Source organism: Cyanistes caeruleus, chromosome 6 (genome assembly GCF_971803275.1).
Source record: "Cyanistes caeruleus chromosome 6, bCyaCae1.hap1.1, whole genome shotgun sequence".
NCBI lineage: Eukaryota > Metazoa > Chordata > Aves > Passeriformes > Paridae > Cyanistes > Cyanistes caeruleus.
This window is the reverse complement of record NC_141706.1, coordinates 29,475,980-29,503,040: the sequence shown is the minus strand read 5'-3', so window position 1 is coordinate 29,503,040 and position 27,061 is coordinate 29,475,980. Positions and strand designations below refer to the sequence as shown.

At 37.9% G+C, this 27,061-nt stretch overlaps 1 protein-coding gene across 23 annotated transcripts in view; it reads right to left on the bottom strand.

The window, feature by feature from the left end:
* The window catches only part of CELF1 (CUGBP Elav-like family member 1), a 63,151-nt gene that overhangs the window by 13,488 nt on the left and 22,602 nt on the right, over positions 1–27,061 (bottom strand). For 7 of the 23 annotated variants that reach the window (XM_086893962.1, XM_086893986.1, XM_086893965.1 and 4 more), the window contains 8 exons: positions 14,558–14,745; positions 13,692–13,774; positions 13,258–13,306; positions 10,198–10,332; positions 9,934–10,013; positions 9,378–9,539; positions 7,961–8,042; positions 4,760–4,888 (listed from right to left, as the gene is read on the bottom strand). In XM_086893962.1, the coding sequence (XP_086750088.1) occupies positions 4,760–4,888; positions 7,961–8,042; positions 9,378–9,539; positions 9,934–10,013; positions 10,198–10,332; positions 13,258–13,306; positions 13,692–13,774; positions 14,558–14,735 (898 nt within the window). In that variant the 5' untranslated portion in view covers positions 14,736–14,745. The remainder of the gene's footprint in view (positions 1–4,759; positions 4,889–7,960; positions 8,043–9,377; positions 9,540–9,933; positions 10,014–10,197; positions 10,333–13,257; positions 13,307–13,691; positions 13,775–14,557; positions 14,746–27,061) is intronic. The other 16 variants (XM_086893978.1, XM_086893973.1, XM_086893972.1 and 13 more) reach the window with 3 other exon arrangements.

The following is a 27,061-nucleotide window of genomic DNA, read 5'->3' as shown; positions in this document are numbered from 1 at the left end:
AGGAGATATTTTCTGTCTTACTATCAGTAGCATGTTAAATGTTGTAAAAACACAAAGAACAAATTACAGTATAACCCTCAAGCTGGTAGAAAAATTAGCAGAGTTGGCTGGATAAAAGCCAGAGTTCAGAAATCATACCGTTACCTTGATTTTAGAATATCACTTGTTTCTCTAGCATTTCATTGCTGATCTTTATATTCAAAAAGACACTGTATTTGACAGATAAGAACACCATTCAAAAACCTTTCCAAACCTATCCCAAATAAAAGAGCAGCAGCTATGGAGAAAAAAGGGCTAGAGAACAAAGTGAGAGAGAAAATGGATACCTTCCCTACTTTAAAAGGCTGTAATTTTAAATAAATTAAGTTAAACCACTATAAAAATCACATAGTTATTTTATTTTAGTTTAGTTTATTTAGTTCAGTTATTTTAGTTTAGCTTATTTCTGCCTTTATCAGAAATTTCTTTAGACAAAAACAAGAAATCCTTTAGCACTGAAAATACCAAGAAAACTGAAGACTTGTCTGTATTTTCTTTATCCTATGTATGTAGGAATTGAAGACAGCATCCCATTTCTGATGATGACAAAAGGCAAACAGGTAACAGTAGAGCAGAAATACAGGGGAATTACAAAGGAATGCTTCCTGTGTATAGCCTATATACCAACAGAGCCATCTGTGAATCTAGGAGTTTTTCAGCCAAAGGCAATGTCTTTGTAATAAAGTTACAATTTTCATTCATTAATTTCAGCACAATGTGAAAACCAAGTTGTTGGACTCTACTATGTTCTAAGGCACAACTTCTGGGATTTAATCATGCACTATGCTAAGAAAAATCTGTTTTTATTTTTAAATTATCATGTGACAGCTTGACTTGATATCTTGCAATTCTCTTCTTGAAATATCTAATGACTGATTTTTCCCTATTCATTTTCATCACAACACTAATGTATTTGCAGGCTGTAATCATATCCTTCTCCCATGTCAGTCTTCTATTTTTCAGGTTATTTCTAATAGCGAAGGAGTTTACTGTTCTAGTCATCATTTCTGTTCTTTTGCTTTTCTTGTGTTATATTTTAGATCACAAAAGAGAACAAAGCAATGGGGATGGAAAATCAATATTGTTTTATACATGTTCTTTACTCTATCCCCAATTCTTAACATTGTTTCTGTGCAGCTTGTAGTGGGTTGTTGGGGTTTTTTCTTGCTACTATGTTTTCTTAGATCTATCTACTGAGTTAAATCTAGTCAAAAAAGCTAACTCTAACGGAAGTAGCTGAAAATACCTAAGAAGTGTTTCAGAAAATCTGAATATGTAATAAAGAACAGCTTTGTAGAAAGATACTGACAGACATTATTAGAAACATAATGAAACTTGGACAAGGACATCAAGTAACAACTTGTGGAGGCAGGTAAACAGAGAACAGTAAATCTGTCCTAATTCAGTCACATTATCATCCAACAATGACCTGAAGGAAAGTTAAATTCAGGCAGTGAATCTGACTGAGCTATACCTGATTTAGTTCCACTAAAGCCAGAAATACCTTGCTATTTCTGAAAACAATTTTGCCAGAGACACATCAAGGCCAGAAAAATCATCTAAGCTTTGCTGGACCTTTGAGGTTGCCTTCAGAAGGAAGAGAAATTGAAACATACCTCACAGTGTTTGCAACCATTCTATTTTGCTCTGAAGCAGATAATTCTTACTGGTGCTCAAGTCAAAAAGATGGCAGACAAGTCATTCCTGTCCTGAGATACTTCAAGCTAGCAGTTTATTTATGGCCATGGTCTCTGCAGCAATGACTACATAACACCAGCAGACTGTTCAGTTCCAAGAGCTGATCTTCAGCAAGGCTGGAAGGTTTTACTTCACCCCATTCTACATCAAAATACACAAGCGTGCTCGGAACTATCTAAAGAAAATTGTCTGAAATGGATAGGAAGGCCGCACAACAACATTATGTAACGCCTTTGAGTTCCACCATTCCGACATGTAACCCATCCATAGTCCATGGACTGCACTTTGTAGGCTTCCAAGTCCCCCAGACACAAATGATATCAGTGCAGATGAAAGTAAACCAAGAAGGCAACTATGCAGAAGGACTGTCTGGATTTTTCCACCAATTATGCAATTTGAGCAGAGATGTCCAAATAAGCATCAGGTGAACATTTGGATGACAGATGGAGAGAAGTCAAGGAGTTAGTCATCTCATCTGCAGTTAGGTTTAAGAGGTTATCACAGTAGATGCTGCCATATGTCCCTCAGTCAAGGCAGGCACTTACTGACACATGGTACTGAACTGCTATATGCTGAGTTTCTTCAAGGTCTGGGTGTGGCTCAGGAGGGATAGATGTCTGTGCGGAGCCAAACAGCCTTCTATGTTAATACATACAGAGTGAATGCACAGATGACTATTAATCAAAACAGAATTTCAAGTTTGCTTGAAGACTAAAGAGTTAAAAAGCTGTATAATTACAGGAAGTATCATGGGATTGAAAGCATCTGTACACGTTGAGGCTTCCCCTGATGGCAGTTTGAGTGTAGTTTTAAAAGGTGAAGCGATGCATATTTGCAAAAGCATAAAAGCTTTTGAACAAAGCTTTTTAAAATTTTACTTGATATTAGGTTTAAAGAGCAATACAATAGTGCCTGCTTCATGTCACAAGTCTGTGAAGAGTTAACTGAGAAATCTGTATAGGTTATTAATACAAAGGATCTATCATGATAACTGACTTGCTGACACAGAACCATTTATTGATATTACTGACGATCAGAAGGTTATTTGAATTCAGCACAGAAAGTACTGGAAAATGGGCTGCTTCCCACCCCCCCCTAGCCCCTCCACCAGCACAATAAAAAATGGAACAGAGTCCTGAAATATGTCTCTCATCAAGGAGAAAGGAACCTGCATACTTCTGTGGAACAGCCAAAATTCATACAGGGGAAGCCAATTCCAAAGAACCACTCAATAGTAGCATAACTTAATTTGAAAGGGCCCTCTGTGAATCATCCTGTCTAACGGTCTACTCAGAAGTGATCTAACCTCTGAATTAAAAAATGTCCTTTCTAATTGCATTCTCAGTCTCTGAAATGAGGCAGATTTCGTAGCCCCTCTGGCACCTTGCTCCTGAGCTTGATCACTCTTGCCATTAATTTTATTTTTTGATCTAATCAGAATTTTCTTGGCTGCAACTTGTGTCCATTGCCTTTGTCCTTTCACACTTCTGAGAAGGGGCTGTTTCTGCTTTTTTTAGTGCATCTGACATTTGAACTTCACAACCTGCCAGCCCTTCTCCACCTCAACAAAATAAAGAACCAATTTGCTGCAGTCATCAGATGAGACAGCCAGTAAGGAAATCTTAGTTCTAAATGCCAGTCACAACAAATTGTAACCTGACAAATAATGAGGAGATATGGCAGAAACTGACAGATACATTCACCTTCATGCTTCCTTTATGATGAAGATGATTTAGTGGGCTATAAATACAGCTCTTCTGTAGTCTGAACCCTTCATAGTTTTTTGTTTGTTTTTTAATTATAAAATAGAATACATAGCTGTGAGTCAAGATAGATTTAAAAATTTCACTCTTTTAAGGATTGCAGACCACAAAATTTTTATGTACAAAATTTCCTGCAACACAACACTCTTTGGACTAATTATTTCTTGGGAATGTCTTTAAGTAGAAAACTGCGCAAAGCACCCATGGTTTAACTCCCAATCATGTGACAGAAGGTTTTCTAAACAGCTTTTCCTTGTAATCTCTTCATAATCTCTTAGCCTGGCTCCTTGGTCCACCTACACAATTCAAAATCTACCTGTGGAAATTTAATCCTCCCCAACCCCCTTTGGTCTCTCACAATCACAGGTGAGGATATCAACTCTGTAGGACAGAAGCCAAAGATGCTGGAAAACTTGACACCCTGAAAATACAGGGTGTCTCTTCTCATGCCAGGATTTAGTAGTAACTCAAAATAGGATAGAAAAAACTGAGTAGAATACTGATCTTCGTTTGTGACAAAAACTTAGTATGTTGTGCCATAAGCACAACTAAATTTATTTTTAGTTTTTTGCTTGTTGCATTTAATGATCACATTTAACAATAAGGCAGCAAAAGAATGCTACTTGGACATTCCAGTATCTCTGGTTAATATACATAACCTAAAGTTAAAAAACCCAACCCAAAACAAAACACAAAAAAGCTATGCAGAAGGAAGACAATGATTTTTATGTGTAACTCATACACTAAATTCTAGACAACTACTTTCCAGCAGAAGTGCTAGGTGTCTGTTTATTCTACTTTTATGAGGAAGTTATAATATCCTTGTCTTCATTAATGGAATACAAACTGTACTGTTCTAGTGCACAGAATGCATTACCTCATGCTAAAGGTATTTTGTGTTTCCATATTGAGAGGAACAGAGTGTATTTACCACAATGCCTCCCTAAAATGTCAGATAAACCAAATATGTGATGAGATTGAAGTAACATGACTGGAAGGAGGTCACCTACCTTTCTGCTTCATGATGACCTCAAAAATTCTTTTTACTCTAAATTAATCTGACCATTTGGAGGAAAAGACACAGCAGGTAAAAAAGCCTTTGCTGGTGGCAAAGATATCTACCCTAAACAGAGGCCAGTGAATCTACTGGTAAATTGTTTCTCCATTAAAGATCAACATGAAAGTGACAATAAGAGATAGACAAAACAGGTGACATCGATCCTGGAAGGACTTCCAGGGTAACATGGGCAGTCTCTTACCTGAGCTGGTGAGCACACTCAGGGGGCTGCTGGAGGAGGTGAGAGCAGCGGTGCCACTTGGTGTGTTCTGAGCTGCACTGGCTGCAGCTGCCAACGCTGCCAGGTTCTGTAACTGCATCGCATTCAGTCCTGCAACACAGGGAAGAATGCCGAGTTTCTCCTGTCAGAGCCACCATCATCCAAGTGTAACAGATGCAGCAAGCTCATCACAAGGGACGAATGGGAAGCAGCTTAAATGCAACAGGCTTAATACTAGTTACTGATCTTTTTTACATTGCAATTCCTTGTTATAATTGAAAATCTTTTTCTTTGCCCAGATGGATGTGATTCCAGAGAAGGCCAGGTGGTCATTCATATACACCCGATGGAGACCCCAAAGTACAGGAATTTTCAGGCAGTGTTCCTCCAGTCAACAAAAGTGTAGGTATAAGTTAAGTCAGAGTCTGAGAGCTCATGTGCAAGCTAGAGAACTTGCCTAGACATCAGGCCAATAACTTCTCCCACTCTCATGTCCCTCCACACTCTTTGTATGGGGACAGCAGTAACTCCAAAATTCTTTAATGCAGGCCTCATACCACAGAGGCCACAAAGTCACAGCTTCAACCCACCATCAGCTGAGCATCAGCATGTTTTGCTTGGTCCCCCTGGCAGCCAAGAAGCAACAGTCAATTGTGAGACAATCGTTAAGTGGCAACTCGTGACTGCAGGATCAGCCAGTGTATGTGTAGGCTGGTCAAACACACTGGCAAGGAAAACAGGAAACCTCAGGCATGTTGTGCATAGGGAGCAAGGAATACTGCAGGGGGAGGAAGGGACCCCTGTGTTTATGAATTTTACTGGTCAATTTATTCATCTGACTCACATTCGTTTTGAACCACTGTTTTTGAATGAAACCATTTGGTCAGTACTGACTGTATTTTACTCTCTTTTTCTGCCAGAGGATCCATTAAAATGGATCTCCTCCTGAATTCTGTATTTTAAGCATCCTTTGGTAGACTAGCTCCATTCTTCCAATTGTGCCTCCCTTCATTTTTTCCCTTATTTTCCATTTTTTTGTCTCTACCTTTGACTATTTTAACAATTCTTCCTCTCTTCATCTGACTTCAGACAGTCCCTAATATTAATTCCCAACGTAATTAAAAACAAAACTTAATTAATCTCCCTTAACTTAAAACCATCAGAACACCCAAAGCAGAGGTGTTATCTCATCTTTTGGATACCTAGTAAGTATCCCAAAAAGTATTTTGAGCAAAGCACACGTCTCAAATAATTAAAACCTCAGTTTTGTAATTTAAGCATGTAAACAGACAACATAAGAATGTGACAACGCAGTATAAACTAATTATTTTCTAAAGTACTTCTAATACTTTTAGTATAGTTTGTTTGTTTTTTTAACTCTTTTTCAATTTCTCTTCACGGCAGCATCTGTTTCCTTTGTCAAATTCAGTTCCCAAAACAACTGGATTCTGCCTTTATCTAGATTCTCAAGATTACACTGTAATATAAAAGCATGAAATTAAAACCAGAAAGTTTTCTATTTTGCTTTTATTGCGCTACAGAGGGTTAAAAGTGCAAGTGTTGGAGCTAATGAAGAACAGAGCAGCTTGTTCCTTACTGAGGCAGTTTGTCATGTGCACACTGCACCTGTCCTCTTGTCATCACACTGTTTTCCCATCTGCTTTCAAACAGCGTCGAGATTAAATTCTGTCTACAAAGTCTGATATAGTTTGGGATCTAATTACCTACTTGATTTTTCTTTCTATGAATTTCAAGAAAGGAGATCAGCTGAGGTATCAAGACCTTAAAACTACAACTTTTTAACAACTTTTTTGGTAGAGAATGACAGATTTGGAATAACCACGCAACATACTATTTATATGTCTGGTTTCTCAATTTTTAAGTTTTTTTTTTGTTGTTGTCTTTTTGTTTGTTTGGGGTTTTTTGTTTTTTTGGTTTTTTTTTTTTTAATAGTGAAGACAGAATTACCCTGAAAACTTCTCAATCTCAGCTAGTTACCCCTTTCCCTCTGCCCCAATCCTTACTGCTGTACTTTCTTCATTACATCCTGTTTTTAAGAAGACACAAGAAGGGGGAAAGGTCAGGATCATGTGCATAACAAAATCCATTATAGATCAGCTCCACATAGGATATTAGTGCAACTGTTTTTAAAAATAATTGCTTTTTCCAAGAGCCTTAGATCTAAGAGCTCTGAAGAGGTCCAACATGAAAGAAGTCAATGTAGGAAACTGAATTTAGAATCATCTTCCAGTACAAATCAAATTCTTAAAAATGAAAATATAACACTTTGCAAATGTAATTTGTAATTACATTGATTACATTGTAAATGTAATTGTAATTGTTACTGATGGGTGCACCAGCCAACACAAGTCAGATCTACAAAGACACTTTTGGACGAACTTGTGCATAGAAAGGGCACATGATATCGGCAACTACTGAAAAACTCCAGGAGGCAATTTGAAAATTAAAAGTCTTCAGTATTAAAATCAGAACTATAGATTTTTCTGCTGGCAAAAAATTTTAGAGAATGTGGGGAATGGAGTTGCTAACGTGTTTTATTATTCCCAACTGGGTGAAGACAAGAGAGACAACCAATTTACAGCCCCAGGACTGCTATACACAATGAATGTTCTAACTAGTAGTCCACAGCAAGGAATTTGGCTCATATCTGTGAAGCTGATTTTCCCTAACAGTAATGGCATAATTAACTGTAATTCAAATGAATGAATAAAAGAATGAATGGAGCACTAGTTCACTTTCCTAACAACAGTATATTTCCAACTTAAATGCTAGATGCATTGAAAATGGGAACTAAGAACCCAGAATCACTGGAAACATGTGCATTAGTGAGTGGCTATTTCAAAACACAGTTCTTCACATATGCAGCTGTTTGGATGAAAACAAATACAGAGAACATTCTTTCTGCTACTCCTAAGGGAAGGAAATTTTAAATGCCAGAGGTTGGGGGAATACCACCACTTACCTTGGGGACAATAGTCAACTAAGATTAAGAAGGATCATCCACACTTGTAGCAGAGAATTAATTTCAAAGGAGTAGGCAAACTCAGGATGACTTATTTCAAATTTTCAAGATTAAAATGCCTACAGCCTTTTGACTACTTTGTTTATCCTTGTTCTCTTTTGTATGGCACTGAATTTGTCTTCTCATAGAAGTAAACTCACCTCCCATTGGGTGGAGGCTGCTCAGTGTGTTCAGGTTCCCAGATGAAGCAGCTGCTGTCTGCTGAAGGAGCTGCAAATAAAGCTAGACATTACACCAAAAAACAAAACAAGAGTGAGAGTGAGGGCTGGCTCTGCTTCTCTGGGAGAAACTGCATCACACCACAGCCAGAGCGCCGTCACAAAAGAATTCCTGCAGCCCATGCACCACATCACAGCAAAGCGTAAAGAGAATTTCCTGAACAAGACAGCCAGAGCACCACCACAGTGAAGCTCCACGTAGCCCATGCAGCACACTGCAGCCAGAGCAACAGCACAATGCTTTCCTCACTCAATATCAGCAATGCTGAGGGAACATTATAGCCAATACACCAAGACAAAACAAGCAGAATCAGTAGTGAGAAAGAATTCCTATTCAAAGCCGCTAAGGCAGGATTCCCACCCCTAAGGATATGCTACCTCAAAACAGACTATACAGCTGACACTGCCAGCATGGGACAAATGGCAATGCCGTACCAAAACCAAAGAGCCACCAGGAGAGGGGACCTCCTCTACTTTCCTTATGCATAGTAGACATAAAAGACATTTCAAGCTTCAGGTCAGAAGGTTTTTAGAAATTTCCAATTCCTTTTTCCATTAACCAGCTCTTATTTAAAAAATTCCAATCTACCAAAACTAAAAAAGTAGTAAGAGAATTGCTCCATTTCAACTATACACCATACCAAGAATGAGATGAAATTTTCCTTTTCCTCAGACTTTATATTGCATGAATACAGCTGTCAGAGCTACTCTGGCAACCCTGAGTCACAGTGCATCAGTTTTTTAAAAGCTCATCCTTTACGGACCTAGCAAAATCAACTGAAATGAAACTGCAGTCTACCCTCTGTTACAGTATTTTTGCTAAAGAGAGTAGCTTCTCTTTATTTTCTGCAGGGTTTGCTTTTATTTGGTTGGTTGTGGTTTGGGTTTATTTAGTCTGCTTCCAATCTGATCATCTTTTCTATCTGGACAGTACCAAGTACTGTTCCAGGTTTCACTGGAAGAGGATGACAGAAATAAAGGAAAATGATAAAAAGAATACAAGAACTATGTCATCAGATAGACATGAAAAGGACATTTATATAGTAAACCCTGAGGCAGTACTATATAAAGAAAAAGCACATTCTACAGAATGCAGGAGAAAAACCCAAGGTTTCAGTAATTAGAGCTACTGTGACTGGGGTTGAAATCCTCCCATAAAAGTATTGCAACTAAACGAGAGCACGGAACACAATTTCAGCCTTCTCATCCACAAAATGGGGATTAAGAACCCAGCTCCTTTCTACCAGGAGCCTTCTAAAAATGAATGTATTAAACACTGCAAGACAGTCAGACACTCCAATCCCTGAAGAGATGTAAAGAACCCAAATCAGAAACTCACTGCTAAGTACTGGGGTCCAAGTGTGTTGAGACCAGCCAGGTTTCCCCATATTGAGGCAGCACTGATCTGTTGCATTTGTTGCTGAAGTTGCTGAGCAATTCGTTTCTGCTCTTTGTCCTTCTGCGTGTCTGCAAATTTTACAACAATGGGAGAAGAGCAACCCTGCAAACAGCAATTCAAACAATTACATACTTGCTATCCCCAGCAGTCACAAAAATACTGAATTAAGACCCAGGCATTGGAAACATTCCCCTCCTCCTCTATGCATACATACAGACACAGATATATATTCAAACAGCATATTTCATCAAAGGCTCAAAATCTTGTTTGCTTTTAATTCTATTTTGTATTTTGGTATTTTCTCTGCAGATGAAGTTTCTATCTCTAAAAATAACTAAAAACTCTAAAAATAGAGCAAAACAAACACAAAGGTCCAGGAGCAGTTTTTGTGAAGAAACACACAACTGCACTTGTCCTTCCCTCTGCTTTCCCTGAAACTCCATAGTGACTGCCTGACAAATTTCATCTGCTCCTGACACCCACTAACTTGTTTTACCTCCATGGTTTGTGCTTGGTGCATTGCTTTGATTGCTGTTTGTGCCATGGCTCTTGTTGTAAAAGTCACAAATGCACAACCTGGGGAAAGAACAAAAAGGAATCAAGTTGTTCACTACCTCCACAATTATTGGGATGAATACAGGAATGAAAATGCTTAGGGGGTGTGGTTTGGAATCACAGAAAAAGCTCAAATGCCAGGTTGAGTTGCAAAAGACAGCATCCAGCATCCTCAGACTGAAAAAAAGCTTCTTGCTTTGCTTACCTCGGCTCAGGCCATCCGGGCCCCGTAATATCCTGCATTCTTCAATCTGCCCAAAGGGGGAGAACATCACTCGAATATCGTTTTCATTGCACTTCTTGGATATCATTCCAATAAACAACTTCCTATCTTCTACTGCTAAGGAATCAAAAGATAAAGAGTATTACCAGCAAATTAGTGCTTACTAGATCTTAGGACTTCTCCATTAACTGTAGTTATTTCCCTTGAATTTAGGATATGGGCTTATCAAAACCAGATTCCCAGTAATGGACTGTGTCTTCAATTTAAGAGGATGTATATGAAGCACTTCAATGAACCTGACAGATGTCTGTTTTATGATTTTATGTTTATGATTTGCTGACTATTTTTAGCTTGTGAAATCTGTGAACAACAGGAATGTAAAAAAAAAGGAAAAACTTAAAGTATGTCAGATTCAGCACTTCCCTGTATGTCTTCAGTTCTAGGTGAGAGAAGGCTGGAAGGCTTGGACTATTTTCATTGTCTGTCCTCTGCTTATTCTATCTTTAGACTACCAACATATACCTAACTGCATATAAACAAGCAACTGAACTGCAGAAAGCTTCTTTTTAGCCTCATGCCAATCACCTAAATTTAGATATGCCCATTTCTTCATGCTCCTCTCTCAACAGTAGAAGCAACAACAGTTGCTAAAACAGAACACTTATACTTCTGTTAGTGATACACTCATTCTGATCTGCACCAAAACCACAAAAATAACACCTCAAATCAAACCACAGACCGTGTGGTACCATTTCTTGGCTCTAAATACTGATGCTATTAGATATATTAGAGTTTGAAGTGTGCAGACTGTTTTAAATAAATGGTTCAAAAAGACATTTCTCTTAACTTTCCAGTTAGTTGTTACTAATGTCAGCTAAAGGTCACTTGAGTGAGTGGGGTAAATTCGAATTCAGAGCAGAATACCCTTGATTTATTTATTTAAGGATGCTAATCACCTCTGAAACACTTTCTTTTAAAAGATGAATTATTCAGAATATCAGTTCAAAATATAAAACAGTTTAGACACACAACATTAATCACAATATAAAATATAGTAAGTATGATGAAGGCTCTAGCAGATTTTGAAGCTTCAATAAAGTCTTCTCCTATTCAGTGCTATAGTGAGGGGAAATCAACTTGTTGAGCCTTCTATGATGCTATAAAGGAAGACTCCAAACTATTCCAGCAGCCATGATTTTAACAACATTAAATCTTAATGTTGTACCTAATTAATTTTCTGGTCTTAGAGCAGAAAGATGCTTTCAAATCCTTTTAGCAGTCTATTTTAGTTCAAGAGATCCAGAATCCCTTGTCTTGGGGGCAAGTTCAAATACATAACTAATGCTTTCTTATTTATTGTCACCTTTACTTTTTATTAACACTCAGAGTTAAATAATAGCCTCAGATTTACCATCCCATAATACCATTGAATACTATTTTCACTTTCCATTATTTTCCCAGGATACTTGTATGTGTGTTTGTATGTAATGCAAGGTCAGTTTTAGTTTAGAGAACCTTTTCTGTTCTCCTCCCAAAAATATTTCAAAAGAATGACTCCTTTCTAGATATACATACACAGGAACATGTCCTGTATACCTATGGAGGAATCTGGAGATTACTCATACTGTATTCCATCTACTGTTTTTAATTATATTAAGAGGTAAGCTTTCTCAAACCAGGACTATCTTCTCCATGATGCAACACAAACTATTGCAAATGAAGAAAATAAAATTCATCTGAGCCTAGAAAGGTTGAAACTACAGGATGCTAAATGCTTTCTTTGCTTAGGTTGCATCAATACAGATACATACATATTTGAACATGCATGTATGTATGCACATAAACTCACAAGGAAATGCACGGATAAATGATCATTTACCCAGCGGTAAATGCTAAATTCTTAATCCATCTGAAATGGTCAATGTGCAGAAATATTCAGTTTTTCTTCTCTACTGAACTGCTGTTAATTCTATCCAGACAGGTCCTGAACATTTCCAAGGATGGGGAACCCACCTTGGGTAACCTGGGTAACATGTTCCAGTGTCTTACAATCCTTGCAGTAAAGAAATTTTTCATAATATCTAATTTAAATCCTGTTCAGTTTAATGCTGTTATCTCTTGTGCTATCAGTAAGATAAACAATCCCTCCACATCCTCCTTGCAGGCCCCCTTCAGGTACTGGAGGGTTGCTAGAAGGTGTCCCTGGAGCCTTTACTTCTCCAGGAGGAACAACCCCAACTCTCTCAGCCTGTCCTCATGGGGGAGGTGCCATCCCCCTGATTATCTCAATGGCCCTTTCCTGAACATGCTTGAGCAGGTCAATGTCTTATGCTGGTGGTTCCAGAGCTGAATGCAGTACAACAGATGGGGTCTCATGACAGCAGAGAGGGAGAATCACGCCCCCTCCCCACCCCCCCGCCCCAACCAGTTATTTTCTCCTTGAGATGCAGCCCAAGAAATGACTGGCTTTCTGAGCTGCAAGTGCACACTGCCTGTTTCTATTAATTTTTCAGTCACCAAGTCCTTCTCAGGGTTGCTCTCAATCCACTCATCCCTCAGCCTGTATCTATGTCTGCAGGACCTTGGCCTTGCTGAACTTCATGAGGTTGGCACAAGCCCATCTCTCCAGCCCATTAAGGCTCCTCTGGATGGCTTCTTCTCCCTCCAGGGTATCAACTGCAGCACTAAGCTTGACCCATAAGCTTGCTGAGGATGCACTCAATCCCACTGTCCATGTCCCCAACAAAGACTTAAACCACCTTAGCACAAAGAAGAACTCACTGGATGTTTCCCTAACTGACAACATGGTTCTACCACAAGCAGCAGCAGGGGAGATACTCTGAGTCATGGAATTTGAGAGACATCACTCACACTACCTATTATTGAAAACACACCTTTCTGTTTTCACTTTTTTTCTTTTAAAAAACCAGACCACCAATTCAAGATGTCATCAAAAGGGATGATGTTAAGCAAAAGGGAAGTCCTCAAGCTTCCTGACTAGCACAAATGAAGACACAAAACTGGGACTTTAGCAAAGCTTACCATTACTCTTTTCACTATCAGCTGGTTTCATCTGGATAGGATGGTGCATCTAAAACGTAAAAAGATTATTTAATCCCAGATACAGTCACTTCACACTATATGAAATACATCCCATAAGAATTGTGCAAGAAATTATAGCCTAAATTGCCTCTAGAGAGGTGCACATGTATTACTACAAAAATTCCAAGAAGAAAGGCTTTCTTCTTACCCAGAGTATTATAAAAGCCATGCCCACCCCCTTCACTGCTGTATCATTCTTTTAAATACTCCAAAATTCCCATAAGACCTGTTATTATATAGATCTCATAACACTGATCTTTTGAATACTTTTTTACAACATTATTTTAGGGCAACATAATGTGTTTGTGCTTCAGTGGTGCTGGAGCTCAGAGAAACAACACAGAGCTGTGAAGAAAGCGGGGTTCTGCTCTTACCCCTGGGAGGATCTTCATGTTGTGAAGAGCATTCTGTGCTTCTAGTGCAGCTTTACGGGTATAAAATGTAACAAAACAGCACCCTGTAATTGAAACAAAATGTTACCCAGGAAAGAACACTAAATCTTGGAGCGCTGTTCAGAAATTACAAGCCTCACTTCCATCTTTCCAATGCAAAATGTATGATAGGTAGAAGAGGTTAGGCACTGAAACAGGTAGGTGCTACTGTTTGTGACAGTTTAAAAAAAGATTTCCAAGTGTAATAAAATAGAATATGTTCAGAATTGACCCAACATCACTACTACACCATTAAAACACTTAGACACATCTGTTGGCTACTTAATTTTCAAACTCAGTTATTTCCTAGTACCAAAACCCGACCTTGCTTCACAGGAAATATTACATATAACTGAACTGCAAATCCAGGCACAAAATTTAGTAGGGATTTAATGTTTATAAGTATTTAATTAACATGAATGAGTAAAGCCCCAATTTCACATTTATCTGAAACTGCATCCCATCCAGCAACATTTTGATAATATCACAGAATCACAGTGATACTCAGGAGCAACACAGTATTATTGGATGTTCTACTTTGCACTTACAATCCGTACTACTCAAACATCTCCATCACTGCTGAGCTCCAAAAGAAATTATGATTTTTCTGAGCTTAGCTAATGACTGGATCACAGTCCAAGTACAGTTACACAAACACACTTGAAGACTTTATAAAGTCTTGGCTTGCATGCACACATGGTCACACAGAGCTCCTACAGGGCTGTTTGAATCAGCACACAGCTAAAACTGCAACTATGTGAAAATGACTGAAACCCCAACTCTCACAAGAGAAGTACAGAAGTTCTCACCTTTGCTTTGAGGAGGGTTTTGGCTCCTGTCCCGCAAGACATTGATTTCATAGACAGCACCATACTGTTCAAAAAGTTCTCTTAGATCCTTCTCACACCAGCTCCGTGGGACTTGACCCACAAACATTTTGATAGCATCTAGATCAGGTTGGTCTGGGTGATCCAGTGTGCCATTCATTTTCTTTGAGCTAGGAAGAACAAGAAGGAATTTCTGGTTTATATCTTCCTACAGATTCTAGACAAAAGCATGCTTACAGCAAAATTAAAGAAAATACAATTTTCCACACATATATAAATGTGTATGATGAAAATATACAAAAATATACGTATATATATATACATACAGATAAAAATATACATATATACATGAAAATATACATAAAAAGAGAAACTCTTGCACATTACCAGTATGCATACCAGAGTACATTCACATTCATTGGCAAGCTGTGTACTTGGGAACCAAATACACTCTACACAGCTGTTTAAAACTCTGTTCCCATAATGTCGTCAACAGCTGGGATTCAGGATATAAATCTGCTGAGATAACTGAAAAGTATCACTAGTGCAACCATGTAAAATTTTACAGAAGAAACCAGAACCATAAGGAACGTAAGCTCAGTCTACCTACAAACTACTGAAGTTATCAGTAATCACTGAAAATGAGAATGTTATTACAAGGTTTTTAAATGAGACTAATTTTAACTGTTTCCCAAGGTGAAGAGCCATCTTAAAACAGATAAACAGAATCAAATGATCCACTGCTAAGTTTCTTCAAAAGTTTACAAGGCAATACTTCTTTGTGAAAACTAGGGAGCTTCCAACAATAATTGGCAAAAAAACAGGCTTTTTTTTTTTGCCAATTATTGAATTGGCAAAAGGCTGAAAAGGCTGGGATTGGACAATTCAGTTAGTTACAGACTGAATCAGGTTCAATGTCAGATTCTAACACAGAAAAAAAGTCACTTCTTAGACTACAACACCTAAGTTTTGAGTATGGGAATCCTCAATGGGTTTCAAGGCATTCTGTCTAGCCATACGAGCAGTTTACACCCTATTAATAAAAGTTGTGTTATGCTCCACCCAGCCAGCTGACAAGTCCTACTCTGCTCCCTGTATTGACTCCTTGTTATTTGTTAGGTGCACTGTGATGCCTGTTATCAGTACTCCCAGCCTGGTACACCAGAGCACCTCTCTGTCTGCAGAAGTCTGACTGTAATGACATCCTATTGTAGCTATAGTGATTAGTTGGTTAAAATTGCTGACCAATCCCTGCATAATCTAGAAAGGACATGAAGAGTGGAACAGCAACTATACAATGATTCCCCCCACCCCCAAACTCTTTGTTGAAGAATACAGGTGGTCTTCTTCCAGAGTAGTCAGTTCTCTTTGTCTCTGCTTTGTTCCTTTGAAGATAGTTCGAATGGCTTATTAACTGCACGACAGTAAACAGTATTCCTCTCACTGTCCATCTGAAATTGTATTCCCTCCGAAAAGAATTAAAAAAAAAAAAAAAAAGAAAATCCAAGCCGAGTACTCTTTAGTACTTTTCCCCATCAATATACTGCTGTTCAGAGCCTAAGGAAAAACTGATGTTAGGGAAAGCTCATAATATCATAGCTGTATGAACAGACCTCAAAAATAACAAAGCTTCTTACTAGAAGGGAAAGGAAGGGAATCATCATAAATCCTTTCACTCTTCTCCACCTTTCCACTCAGTAAGGGTCAGCACCTCTCCAAACAGCCAAGTGAAACAACACCTTTTACAAAGATGTAAACTACCTCTTTTCATTGCAGTTAAGAACAATTGAAAATTGCTCACCCTCTCCAATAATTTTGAACCTTGCCTTCCATGGGTAGCTTCAAGAGCACAACATGGCTCCTATTAACAGGGCAACTCTTAACATGACCTCATCCGTATTCAAGGAATAGTTTACTCCTAACCAAAAGGTTTAGTCTGGAGTCACTAATAGGGAAGAACAGAAACAGTTCTTCCCACAAGTGATTTCAATAATCCATTTTATAATATCACACCTGTAGCATACTATAAACAGTATCATCAAACAGCTTTATTCCTCCTTAGTCCTTATCGCCACAATTATCAGACCATTTCCCTCCCCATCTAGAAACCAACATCAATATTCCATGACAACTAGGATTTCTTCAAGAAAACAAACTGCAGACTCTCCTATCTCTCCTTCCTGTCTCTCTCTGTCCCAACACACAGCAGAGGCTTGAGACAGCAATTCCTACTATCATTTTAGTTATAACTTACACATGAAAAGAAAATACTTACACCGGGCTTGCATTCAAGGAGCAATGGTCCACCATCATCTCTGGGAGGAAATCCAACTTGAACGCAGCCATCACCTCAGTCTATGACAAACTACTAACACTAAATCAATGTACTGCCTAACTCCCAAACAACGCCACTTCCAAAAGTCCTGCAGGTCTTAACACTCAGCCACGCAAAAAACACTCAAACCACAGAAACAGAAGCTCAGGGAGACCAGCAATAGACACCACAGAAACAGGCTGGACTGGGAAAGGGACATGGAATCCCAGATTAAAAAGGGGATGTGACCATGTGAAGGGAGGCTCAGCTTAATACACAATGAAAATGCTGATGCACTAGGCTTGTTTTGTGCAATTTTCCCTGGCGAAGCAGTACTGAGTGCACTGTCAGATAAACAGAGTGTCAGATCCATGAAGATAGCAATGGGTAACAGAGCAGAAAGAATACAAACTCCAGTCTTTCCACCCCCAACTAACTCCTTGTCTCCCAAAATGGCAGACCAAGGCCTTGAAGTTCAGACAAGCATTTTCCAAAGCAGCAACATTAAGATGTGAAGTCAAAAGGTTCCTTCACCATAAACATTTTTAATAGCTGATTTCACTCTCTTCACCTTGTGCTCTACTATTGACACTCTCAACTTCTACAGCAAAAAATGCCAACTACAATTTTCTCCAAACCTGCCAAAAAAATCAAAGCTAGGAAGATTTGATTATTCAAAAATTCCTGAACAGAACACCAAACCCAATTCCTTTTATAGAAGAAAAACACACATCCTTCTGGAAACAATACTTTGTCTAAAAATCCAGATATACAGAGTCTATAAATGACCAAGAAAGGGAAAAAAACCTAGTGATTTATCAAAAAGCATTTTACAATCTTTGAGAACACTGATCAGAACACCTCAGCAGTTACACCATTAAAACAGACATAGCATGTTGATCAAGGAACTGTGAGATGCATTTATATGCATTTAAAGCTTACATGCAATATAAGCTTTTTGTTAAGTCTCCAGTACCCAAACTAATGGGGAGATAATCTGGATAAAACTGGATACACTGTGAAATGCAGAAATATTTGATTGTGGGGAATGAGTGCTGCAGAGGCAGCTGGGTGTGTTGGAGAACTCCAGGAGGAACGGTTAATTGGAGTCTAACATGAATCCAGAAACTATACGGTCGATGTAGCCACAAAATAACCTCTCAGAGCATCAAGGACTGCATGCTGAAGCAGCTGTGATCACATCTTTGTCCTCTGTCAATGACTGCAATATGTACTTGCAGTTATTCTGACTGGCCAGTACACACAGCTTTATTTAAGCTTGAACAGTTACAGTATGTCAATAGTTTTTTTCATAAATAACATTTCCAACCTCTGAAAAAAAAATTTAAAAAGAGAACATTTCTTATCTTTTGCCAGCAGTGAGGTTAATTAAAAGGAGCCAGGCCTTGTAATACAAAGAGATATGCATACACTGCAAAATAAGAGAGGACATGAATTTCTCACACATCAGATATTCAACAGTAACTACTCCATGCATGCTCTTACTATGTGATAAATGCAAGAAAGCTTTCTCTTTAAAGAAAAAGGTGTTAGCTATCTGCTAAGCTATTAGCATTATTATATAATTATAATATAATATTATATTATAATTATAATATTTATAGTATTATTATATTATAATTATTATAATATTATTATTAACCATTGTTAAGAACATGCAAGTAGGCATTAGGGAGCACAGGTCAATTTTCAGCTTTCAGTAAATTAAATTGTTCTATCTGCCTTTAGACACATATTACAGGTTTCCCACTTGAAAAATGCCATGCTGAGTAAAGCCCATCATATTCATCATACTCAAATGCTAAATTGATCCTACAGCCCATTTAATGCATTTGTCTAAAATGAGACTGCAGAGAAAAACTTTTCAGATTTATATGATTAAAACAACAGATTATAGGGCGTGATTCCTAGATGACATGAATCTATAGACCAACACTGTAAATTCTGGCCCTATCCAGGAAGACCAGAACTCATTCCTTTTGGACTTTCACTTCTCTTTAGCTTCTTCAAGCAGCCAATAAAATGCCCCAGCTGCCATGCTCACTGTAGGTTCGATAAAAGACAATGCTGGCAACACATAGTCTAGAAAAGGGGTTTTAAAAATGTTACTGAGATTGATTAGTTTACTGAAGAAAATCACTATGCCATTATGATTTGATCCTATGCCCACCCTATCCCTCATCTCTCTGCTCCTCAAAATCAAAGTCCTATCTTCTTGCTCCATTAAGACAAAACTGCAAAGTTATAGGCACTATTTGTCAGAAGGGAAAAATCAATACTAGAATGGTGAATAAATACCTGAAGATATGTCAACCAAGACTCAGTGCCTCTGGGTACCATACTTTTGAAGTAATGATGGCAACTTCGGTGACAAAACACTCTACAAACGGGTTATTTAGCTGAAGGCTTCAAGCTAGTGAAATTAAAAGATTTACAGACTTCACTTGTGAAAATATCAGAAAGAGTGGAAAAAAAAAAGAGTGGTATTTCACTACTGCACAAAAATAAGAATTAAGTGAGGAAGTGTTTCTTTAAAATTAGAAAAAAACCAAAAGTAATCCTAACCATTTCTCACAAAAAAAAGAAAAATAAGGGAGTTAAACACACTTATTTTTTTGCTCAGATGTCAAATTCCTGCTGGCTTCCAGATCCATTCTTTGACTGTTTCTATTCAAAGGATAACAGAAACAATGTCTGAAATGCCAAGCTCTATAGACTGTAGCTACACATTTAAATGTGGTGCTCATCTGACAGTATGAACATTAAGAAACTTCTACATACTACACATTAGATCTCAATTTTTACAATTCTGAAGCCCTAGATGATGCTGCAGAATGTGTCATTATATGCGCTCCTGAGAGACTGCAGAGTATAAATGTTGAAAACCTTTTGCTTTTAAGTTTACAGAATTACATCACATCCTATGGCAAAAAATCCCAAAAATTCACCACAAAACCAAAAATCCTGTATCATATTCCCTTTCCTAAGAAAGACTAGTTTTAATGAGCAATTAACTCTGAAAGCTGAAGATATTACCATCTTTCATTTTATACATTCTGTACTCAGACAGCATACTCAAATCTGAAGCTGAGGGACTACTGGCATGGTGAGAGCAAGCTATGGGAAAGGATGTAGGCTATAGGGAAATCAGACACTGTGAAGCTCTGAAGGAGACAGGTCCTAGAATAAACTTCCCCTTGTATTATCTGTGCATATCCAGATTCTTACAGCGCTGCTGAATTGCAGTTTTGTTTTTAAACTGATAACCCCTAGTTTACATGCATCAAAATACAGTAACTGCTTGTCAATATTTTGTTGTTTTATTGTTGATCGTGTAAGCATGTGGTCAGAATGTTTTCTGCCTCTGCTGAAATCCAAACTGTCTCCCCATGCCTCACTGGGTACAAAAAGCCCCTTACCTAGTTGCCAAAACTGCAGTTTCTTCCTCTGCCAATCTCTTTGACTGTTATGCACAGTGGGTACACAAATCTGACATACTGAGAATATTGAATTTACCATCAAAATACATGAAGTTTTTGGGCTGTCTACAATTTAGATTAAATTAACTGAAAACAGTTATATAAACTTCTGTAGAAGTTCCCAGAGAAAATGGGGAGGAGGGGAAAAAACTGCCTTTACCTTGGAAATACCTAAGTTTCGTGCTGCTCCCTGTTATGCATTTATGTGAGAACAGATGAATTAGATCTAGACACAGATTAATTTTTACACATTATGTAAGTAAATTTAGTTCCAAAAATAGATCCTACTATAAGCTTTTTTATCCCACTCCTTCCTCAAAATATTTCTGGGGAAAATTTTTTGAGGTACATCAATACATTCTTGATCTACTTCTCTGGCTTGTGAATGAAGTCCTGTAGCTTCTACTTCAATTAATTCTGTGAAAGCTCAAAAATAATGAATTATGAACTTTTGTCTGACTGAAGAATCCCCAGGACTCCCAGCTCTCTGCCAGCAGATGAAAAAGCAAGTTACCCAGCCTTCTGGCTTACAGGACAAGGCGTCCTCTGCCTAAGTATTCTTAGAAAGAGAAAAATGAAACAGCAGCTAAACAGACCTTTTTCTGATAGTAAAGACAAACTATAGCAGTAAATGATATAAAATTTCTTTTGAAATGTTAGAGAACTATTTTTCTTGAAAAAGGAGATGAAAACTTTGCACTGAAGTGAACATATTTGTTATTCTAATTAATTCTAAACAGTGAAGCTTATAAAAAGACAAGAAGCACATACAGGTACAATTTTCCTGTCAAATTGTTTATGGGCCTCCTCAAATACATATGCTTATCTATTCTTCCTGCTATGCAACATTCACTTCACACAGAATCTCCTTCCTCACAATTCACAAAGCAGCTGGAGTTTCCTATGTTCGCAGGAGTAAAACAGGAGTTTAGCAAAGGCAAATTGAAACTGTTAAGAGGGAACATTTACTAAATTCATAGACAAATATTTAATGGTGGTGACTTTTGGTGGTAATCCTGTCAAAGCTTAACAAGGCTTGAACATAACTGGATGCATGCAGGGGTATCTTCCCCACTTTTATTTACTACACATATATAAAAATCCCAACTATTTTTTTAAAACAGAGAACCCAGGGGCTATCTGCCTCAAAATACTGCATATAAGAATTACATCTTCTAGTTAACATTAGGAAGGAACTACTAAGTAATATCATCTTTAAACACAGCCTAATAAATAAAGATTTTAGATCCATTGGTCTAATACACATAGTACTAGGCATTATCAGAAAGAAATCAAAAACCAGAATATGTCCAGTCTGGCAGTTCTCAATGTCCCTAGTCACAACTTTTCACCTTTCTAAATCAATAAATGCAGCACAAAATCTTTGTATGAATGTAGATATGGAAGACAATGTTTGAATTAACCATAGAAAAGTTACTGCTTCTCTGTAGCCACTGATATCACAACTATGAAGTGGCAAAGCAGTATATAAAGTCCTATACCTCTGTAAGCCTGTTGGATAAAGGGGGTCTGAACTGAGCTAATCAGGAAAGATCTATTGCTTGAAAATGATGTTTCAGAGAAAAATCAAGAGATTCAAAGCTGTGGTAGAAGAGAAGGCTTTGTTCCCAGCTTTGTACCAACTCAGTGCAAAAATCCAAGCAACATCCCTTAGCTCTTCAATTTCCAGATGTCACATAGACAAACCAGGAGGGAAGTGATGCTCTCTGGGGGCACAGAGAGTACTGTTTGCTATACAATAAACCCATGCACTAGAGAGGTGACCCTTAACACAAATTTGTCAACACATAAGAAAAGCAGAATTGAAAAAAAAAATAGCTCTTCCTATGGTTAGGTTGTAACTTCTTAGACTAAATCCAGTATATCTCAGGATCCTTCAGTGACTTTTCCCTGTTTATTTATGTGTAGATCACAGCCAACATCCACACCACTTCAGAGCTACTTGAAGATTGATGGGAAAAGAGCAAGAGCTGAATGTTCCATTTTCGTTTCCCCTTCACTTAATGCTAAATTATTAAGAATTTAACGCCTTCACACACTTATTGGTCTGACAAATTAATTCGAATATGAACAGTGGATTCAAGTGTTTTCAAGAAGGACTTGTACAATTACAGAATCGTAGATGCGGTTGGGTTGGAATGGACCTTCATGCTCAGTTATTTCCAACGCCCCTTAACATGGACTGGAACACCTTTCACTACACCAGGCTGCTCAAAGCCTCATCCAACCTGGCCTTGAACATCTCCAGGGATGGAGCATCCACAAATTCTCTTGGCAACATGCTTCAGTACCTCACCAGTCTCATAGCAAAGAATTTTTTCCTAACATCTGCTCTAAACCTACTTCCAGTTTGAAGCCACTCCCACTCGTTCTGTCACTACATGCCCTTGTAAACAGTCTCCCATCTTTCCTGCAGGCTCCCTTCAGGAACTGGCGATGCCAAACAGTTCTGCTTTGACTGCCATACATTGATTGGTCTGAACAGTCTAGGTATCCCCTCTTGCTTTTACTTCAAACAACAAGCATGAAGTGAATGCACGTGATTGCACATATCAATTGTCAAAGGGTACGTGTGGCTATTCCTTTGGGCAGCTTGTATCTCCAAACCAACTTTTCAAATGACAGGTAAGAAAGCAAAATCCTAATGACTGACACAACAGCATTCCCCCTCTGAGAAGGAAAGAAGATGTATTTCACACACAGATTAATACATTTTGGAACTCCTTGTCAGGATAGTGCAGATGCAACAAACTTATGTGAGTGGAAGAAGAGATTAGAAAAGTACTTGGAAGAGACCCACCAGAGGCTACCAGACAAACCACAACAGGTGAGGTTCTGAGCTTAAAACAGAGAGGCTGAGAGACCACTGAGTCAGTTTTGTGGTGAAAATAAACACTAGAGGTTGTTAGCCTCTGTGAATGGCAAAGATAGGCCTAGAACATGCCAAAGAGCAGGAATTTGAGGAATTTGCCTATGCATTTGTGTTGGGACAAAACAAACTGCACTATGTAAAAAAAAAAAAAAAAAAAAAAAAAAGAGTTGTCCTCTTAAAGCTACTCAAGAACTGAACTATACACATATGATGTAAATGCTCATTAAAAATATCTGCACTATATTCAATTGCTTTAGAAAGTAATACTAAACCCCCCTCAACAGCTCCCCCCAACACCACAAACTACAACAAAAAAACCCAAACCCTACACTTCTGAACTTCACGAAATGTGACAGCACAGACAGCAACCAGTATATACACTTTTTCTTCTTTTAAAAATGCCTTGCAATCACTTTCACTATGCCACCACAAAACTGATGAACAAATTCAATCTGTGATATACTCAATATCTGGCTCATTCCTGAGGACAACTCACACCAAATGGCAGACAGTAGCCCTGCAATATGGGAGTTTATCTACCAGGAGACAGCTTACAACATCTGTTCAAATGCAAGAAGTCAAAAAAAACCTCCACCCCAAACTGCAACTAGGTCCTGCTCTGCCAGAAACTGCTATTGACAGCAAATCCACTGTGAGCTTGGAAGAAGCTGAATTACCAGTTAGGACCCTCCAATAACACATGAATGAAGTCCACAAAGTTTAAGGCAGTGGCCTACAAACTTGTTCAATTTTCCTCTCATTTTCATTTGCCTCTTCATCTGCTTGCCTGAGAGGGGACCCAGGATTGCGCTGTGAATATCCTGATGGGGCTGTGGGTATTGAATTCTGTGATGTGAGCAACCCACAGCTCTGCAGACAATGATCTGCTTCTCTAGGACAGAACAGCTGCACGATGCTACCCTGAATTTTACTTTCTAAATGCACAGCTGTCAGCTAACACAGCAGCATGAGGCTGCTAACCCGGTATTTGACCTGCTGCAGCTCTGTCTGCTGCTTCAGTGATGATGCTACAAAAGCTTGCACAGGCATTACCAAGAAGAGGAAAACGGAATTTTTCTGCCCATGAGACTACCTCCTGACAGGGACCTAAAACACCCATCTCTGACCAAAAAATTTCTCATTACCCTAATGTCAATGGGGAGTATGAAAGCGGATAGCCTTCACAGCATTACCTTAAGGTATATCCAATTATTCTTTCCAGAACCTACATCTAATTTTTTTTTTTTAACATTAAAAACCTCCAAAGAATTTCAAATATCTGTTATAGTGCTATGTAGAGTGACAGACAACTTCAGTTAGTATATGTGGATTTTTCCAAAGGCACACAGTATGTACTCACCCTGTTTTCAAGGACACCACTAGAACAGTAGACTAGTATATCAGCTCAGTGAAATAAGGAAAAAATATGCCTATACGTAACTAAAATCTTCAAATAAAAACAGTTTCCTAGAAACTTCATCTTCTCTTTGGTGTTTAATTATGTCTTTCATATACCTATTCCCCAGTGATATATTACATGCTTACATTAATCTTCATAGAAATATAAGAAGAGGTATCTGGATTGTTTTCCTTATACTGTAATATATTTTCTTTTTCTAGCTTTAATTTTGTAATCAAAGTTCTCAATTGTTACCTTCAGAATAGAGATTTGAAATTTATATTACATTTCTGTCTTTTCCTGATATATTTTGTTTATTTTGCAGATTTCTGTGTCTTCTTCAGACTATGGCAATGCAGAGGGACACAAATTGTAGTTGTGAATTAAGAACTAAGGCACAGGACACAGGAAAACTTACTGTGATGCAAAGAAGACAACAAAGGTCTGGCTGAGAAGACACTGTATTAAAGGTACCAGACACAAAGCATATAAGCAAACAAACTGCTAAAAAACCAAGTAATGAATTTGAAGCAATTAATGCTGTACCAGTACCTGCAGAAGACATAACTACAAGTCTTAATGCAGGTTCCCTAGAAAAATTAATTTTGTCAAATCACAGACAAGGAGTAACCATCACATGCTTAACCCTCTTTGCAACATGTTTTACAATTAATAACTGATATTAGGAAAAAGCATTGATGTATCCCAGGGCAACTGCTTTTAAAGCAGACCTGCAGGTTTCTTCCTCTCATTCTAGTATACTAAAGACAACAATAACAGAAACAATTTTTAAAAAAAGCTCTTTATCCTTACCTCTAGGTTGTGGTTTGTTTTGCTTTGTTTTTTTTTTTATAAATGGATGTGAAATATCTATTTCAGGTACTGCTTAATCTCTACAGTAAGGGATGTAAAAGAAAATGTCACTTTAAAATTGTACCTTTTTTTAACATATGCAAACATTTAAGGAGTTTGATTTTGAGAAGCATTTTGAATTTTTATAATCACAGTGCTAGAACATAAAAATGCTTGCATGAGACAAAAAACTATGGAAACCTTAAGTACCTAAGAGATATTGGAAAGACCTGTAGACACTTTGGCACTGCAGACAGAAAAAAACTTCCTAAGAAAGTAGGAAAAGTGGCTTGGTCACAACAATAGCAAGAGGAAATGAAGGCAGCTGTATGACACAGGAGACAAAGCAGGAAATGAGTTTAAGAAGAGAGGACACACATTTCTACCCTGTGGAAGGACAGGACGGAACATTTAAGGCAGTGGTAAGGTTTTGAGTTTTCCCCTTGCAACCTTTCTTTTTGTTTATTGACTGAATTCAGACCCCAAGACACAGAAATAAAGAGGACAAATCACACTTGCACTTCAATGCTAATATTTACTGCAAGAGAATAAGAATATAATGTTTGCAAGCAATCTTGTGCTGAAAGCAAGGTAGAGATTCCACTTAAGAGTGTCTTTGCCTTCTTTCTCTCCTCCAAATGTTGCCTCTGAGTTTGGTTTGTTTGTTTGATTTTTTTTAAGATAGAAATAGCTGAAGGTAAACTTCTGGCCACCTTTTTGTGCAAGAAATAATCCTGCAAGCAATTCTATGGAACAGAAAACTTTGAATATGTTTCAACATTTTTACTTTGTTGATACAAATATAGTACCTATAAATCTGTTTTCAGATACCCATGTATTTTCCTGTCCTTTCCTACATGACATGAATCTGCAGCTCTCTACTTAGTCAAAAAAGATACACTGGAAAAAAACGTTTTACAATCTCTACAATATTCGCCAGATTTTTCAGGGCTCATCTACGCATTTTAGGACAGTCTTCTGACAGTGAAACAGAGCCAGAAGTTATTCCTCTAGGAAGGACCTGGAAACCCAGGTCATTCTTGGAAAGCTGTCTACAGTCTGCTTGTCCTCAAGCCAAACATGCCACAAAGCATTACAGCAGGCAAAGCAACTACATTTACACAGAGAAGGTTGTGTGGTTGCATACTGGACCCAGGGGAAACAACAGAATCAGCTATACAGTTCCAGGACAATACCATGTACAAAAACTGCTATATTTTTATATTATTTACATTAACCTGCAGGAGGAGAACCTCTGAATCAAAAATGCCTTTCAGTTTACAGCAAGCAACACATCTTGTGCACATGTAAACTAAAACCTTAAAGTAAGAACAGGCCAGAGTCACTTCTTTTTACTTAAGAAATACAATGTGTTAACTAAAAAGAACAAGCCACAAATTATTATTCTCCTTACTGAAATGTCTTAGAATAGCAGACAGACATGTTTAAATTTTTTTCTGATAGTCTTTTTTTTTCTTCTTCTAAGTTTCAAGAGACCTTTTGGACTAAAAGCAACAAGTCTCAAGTT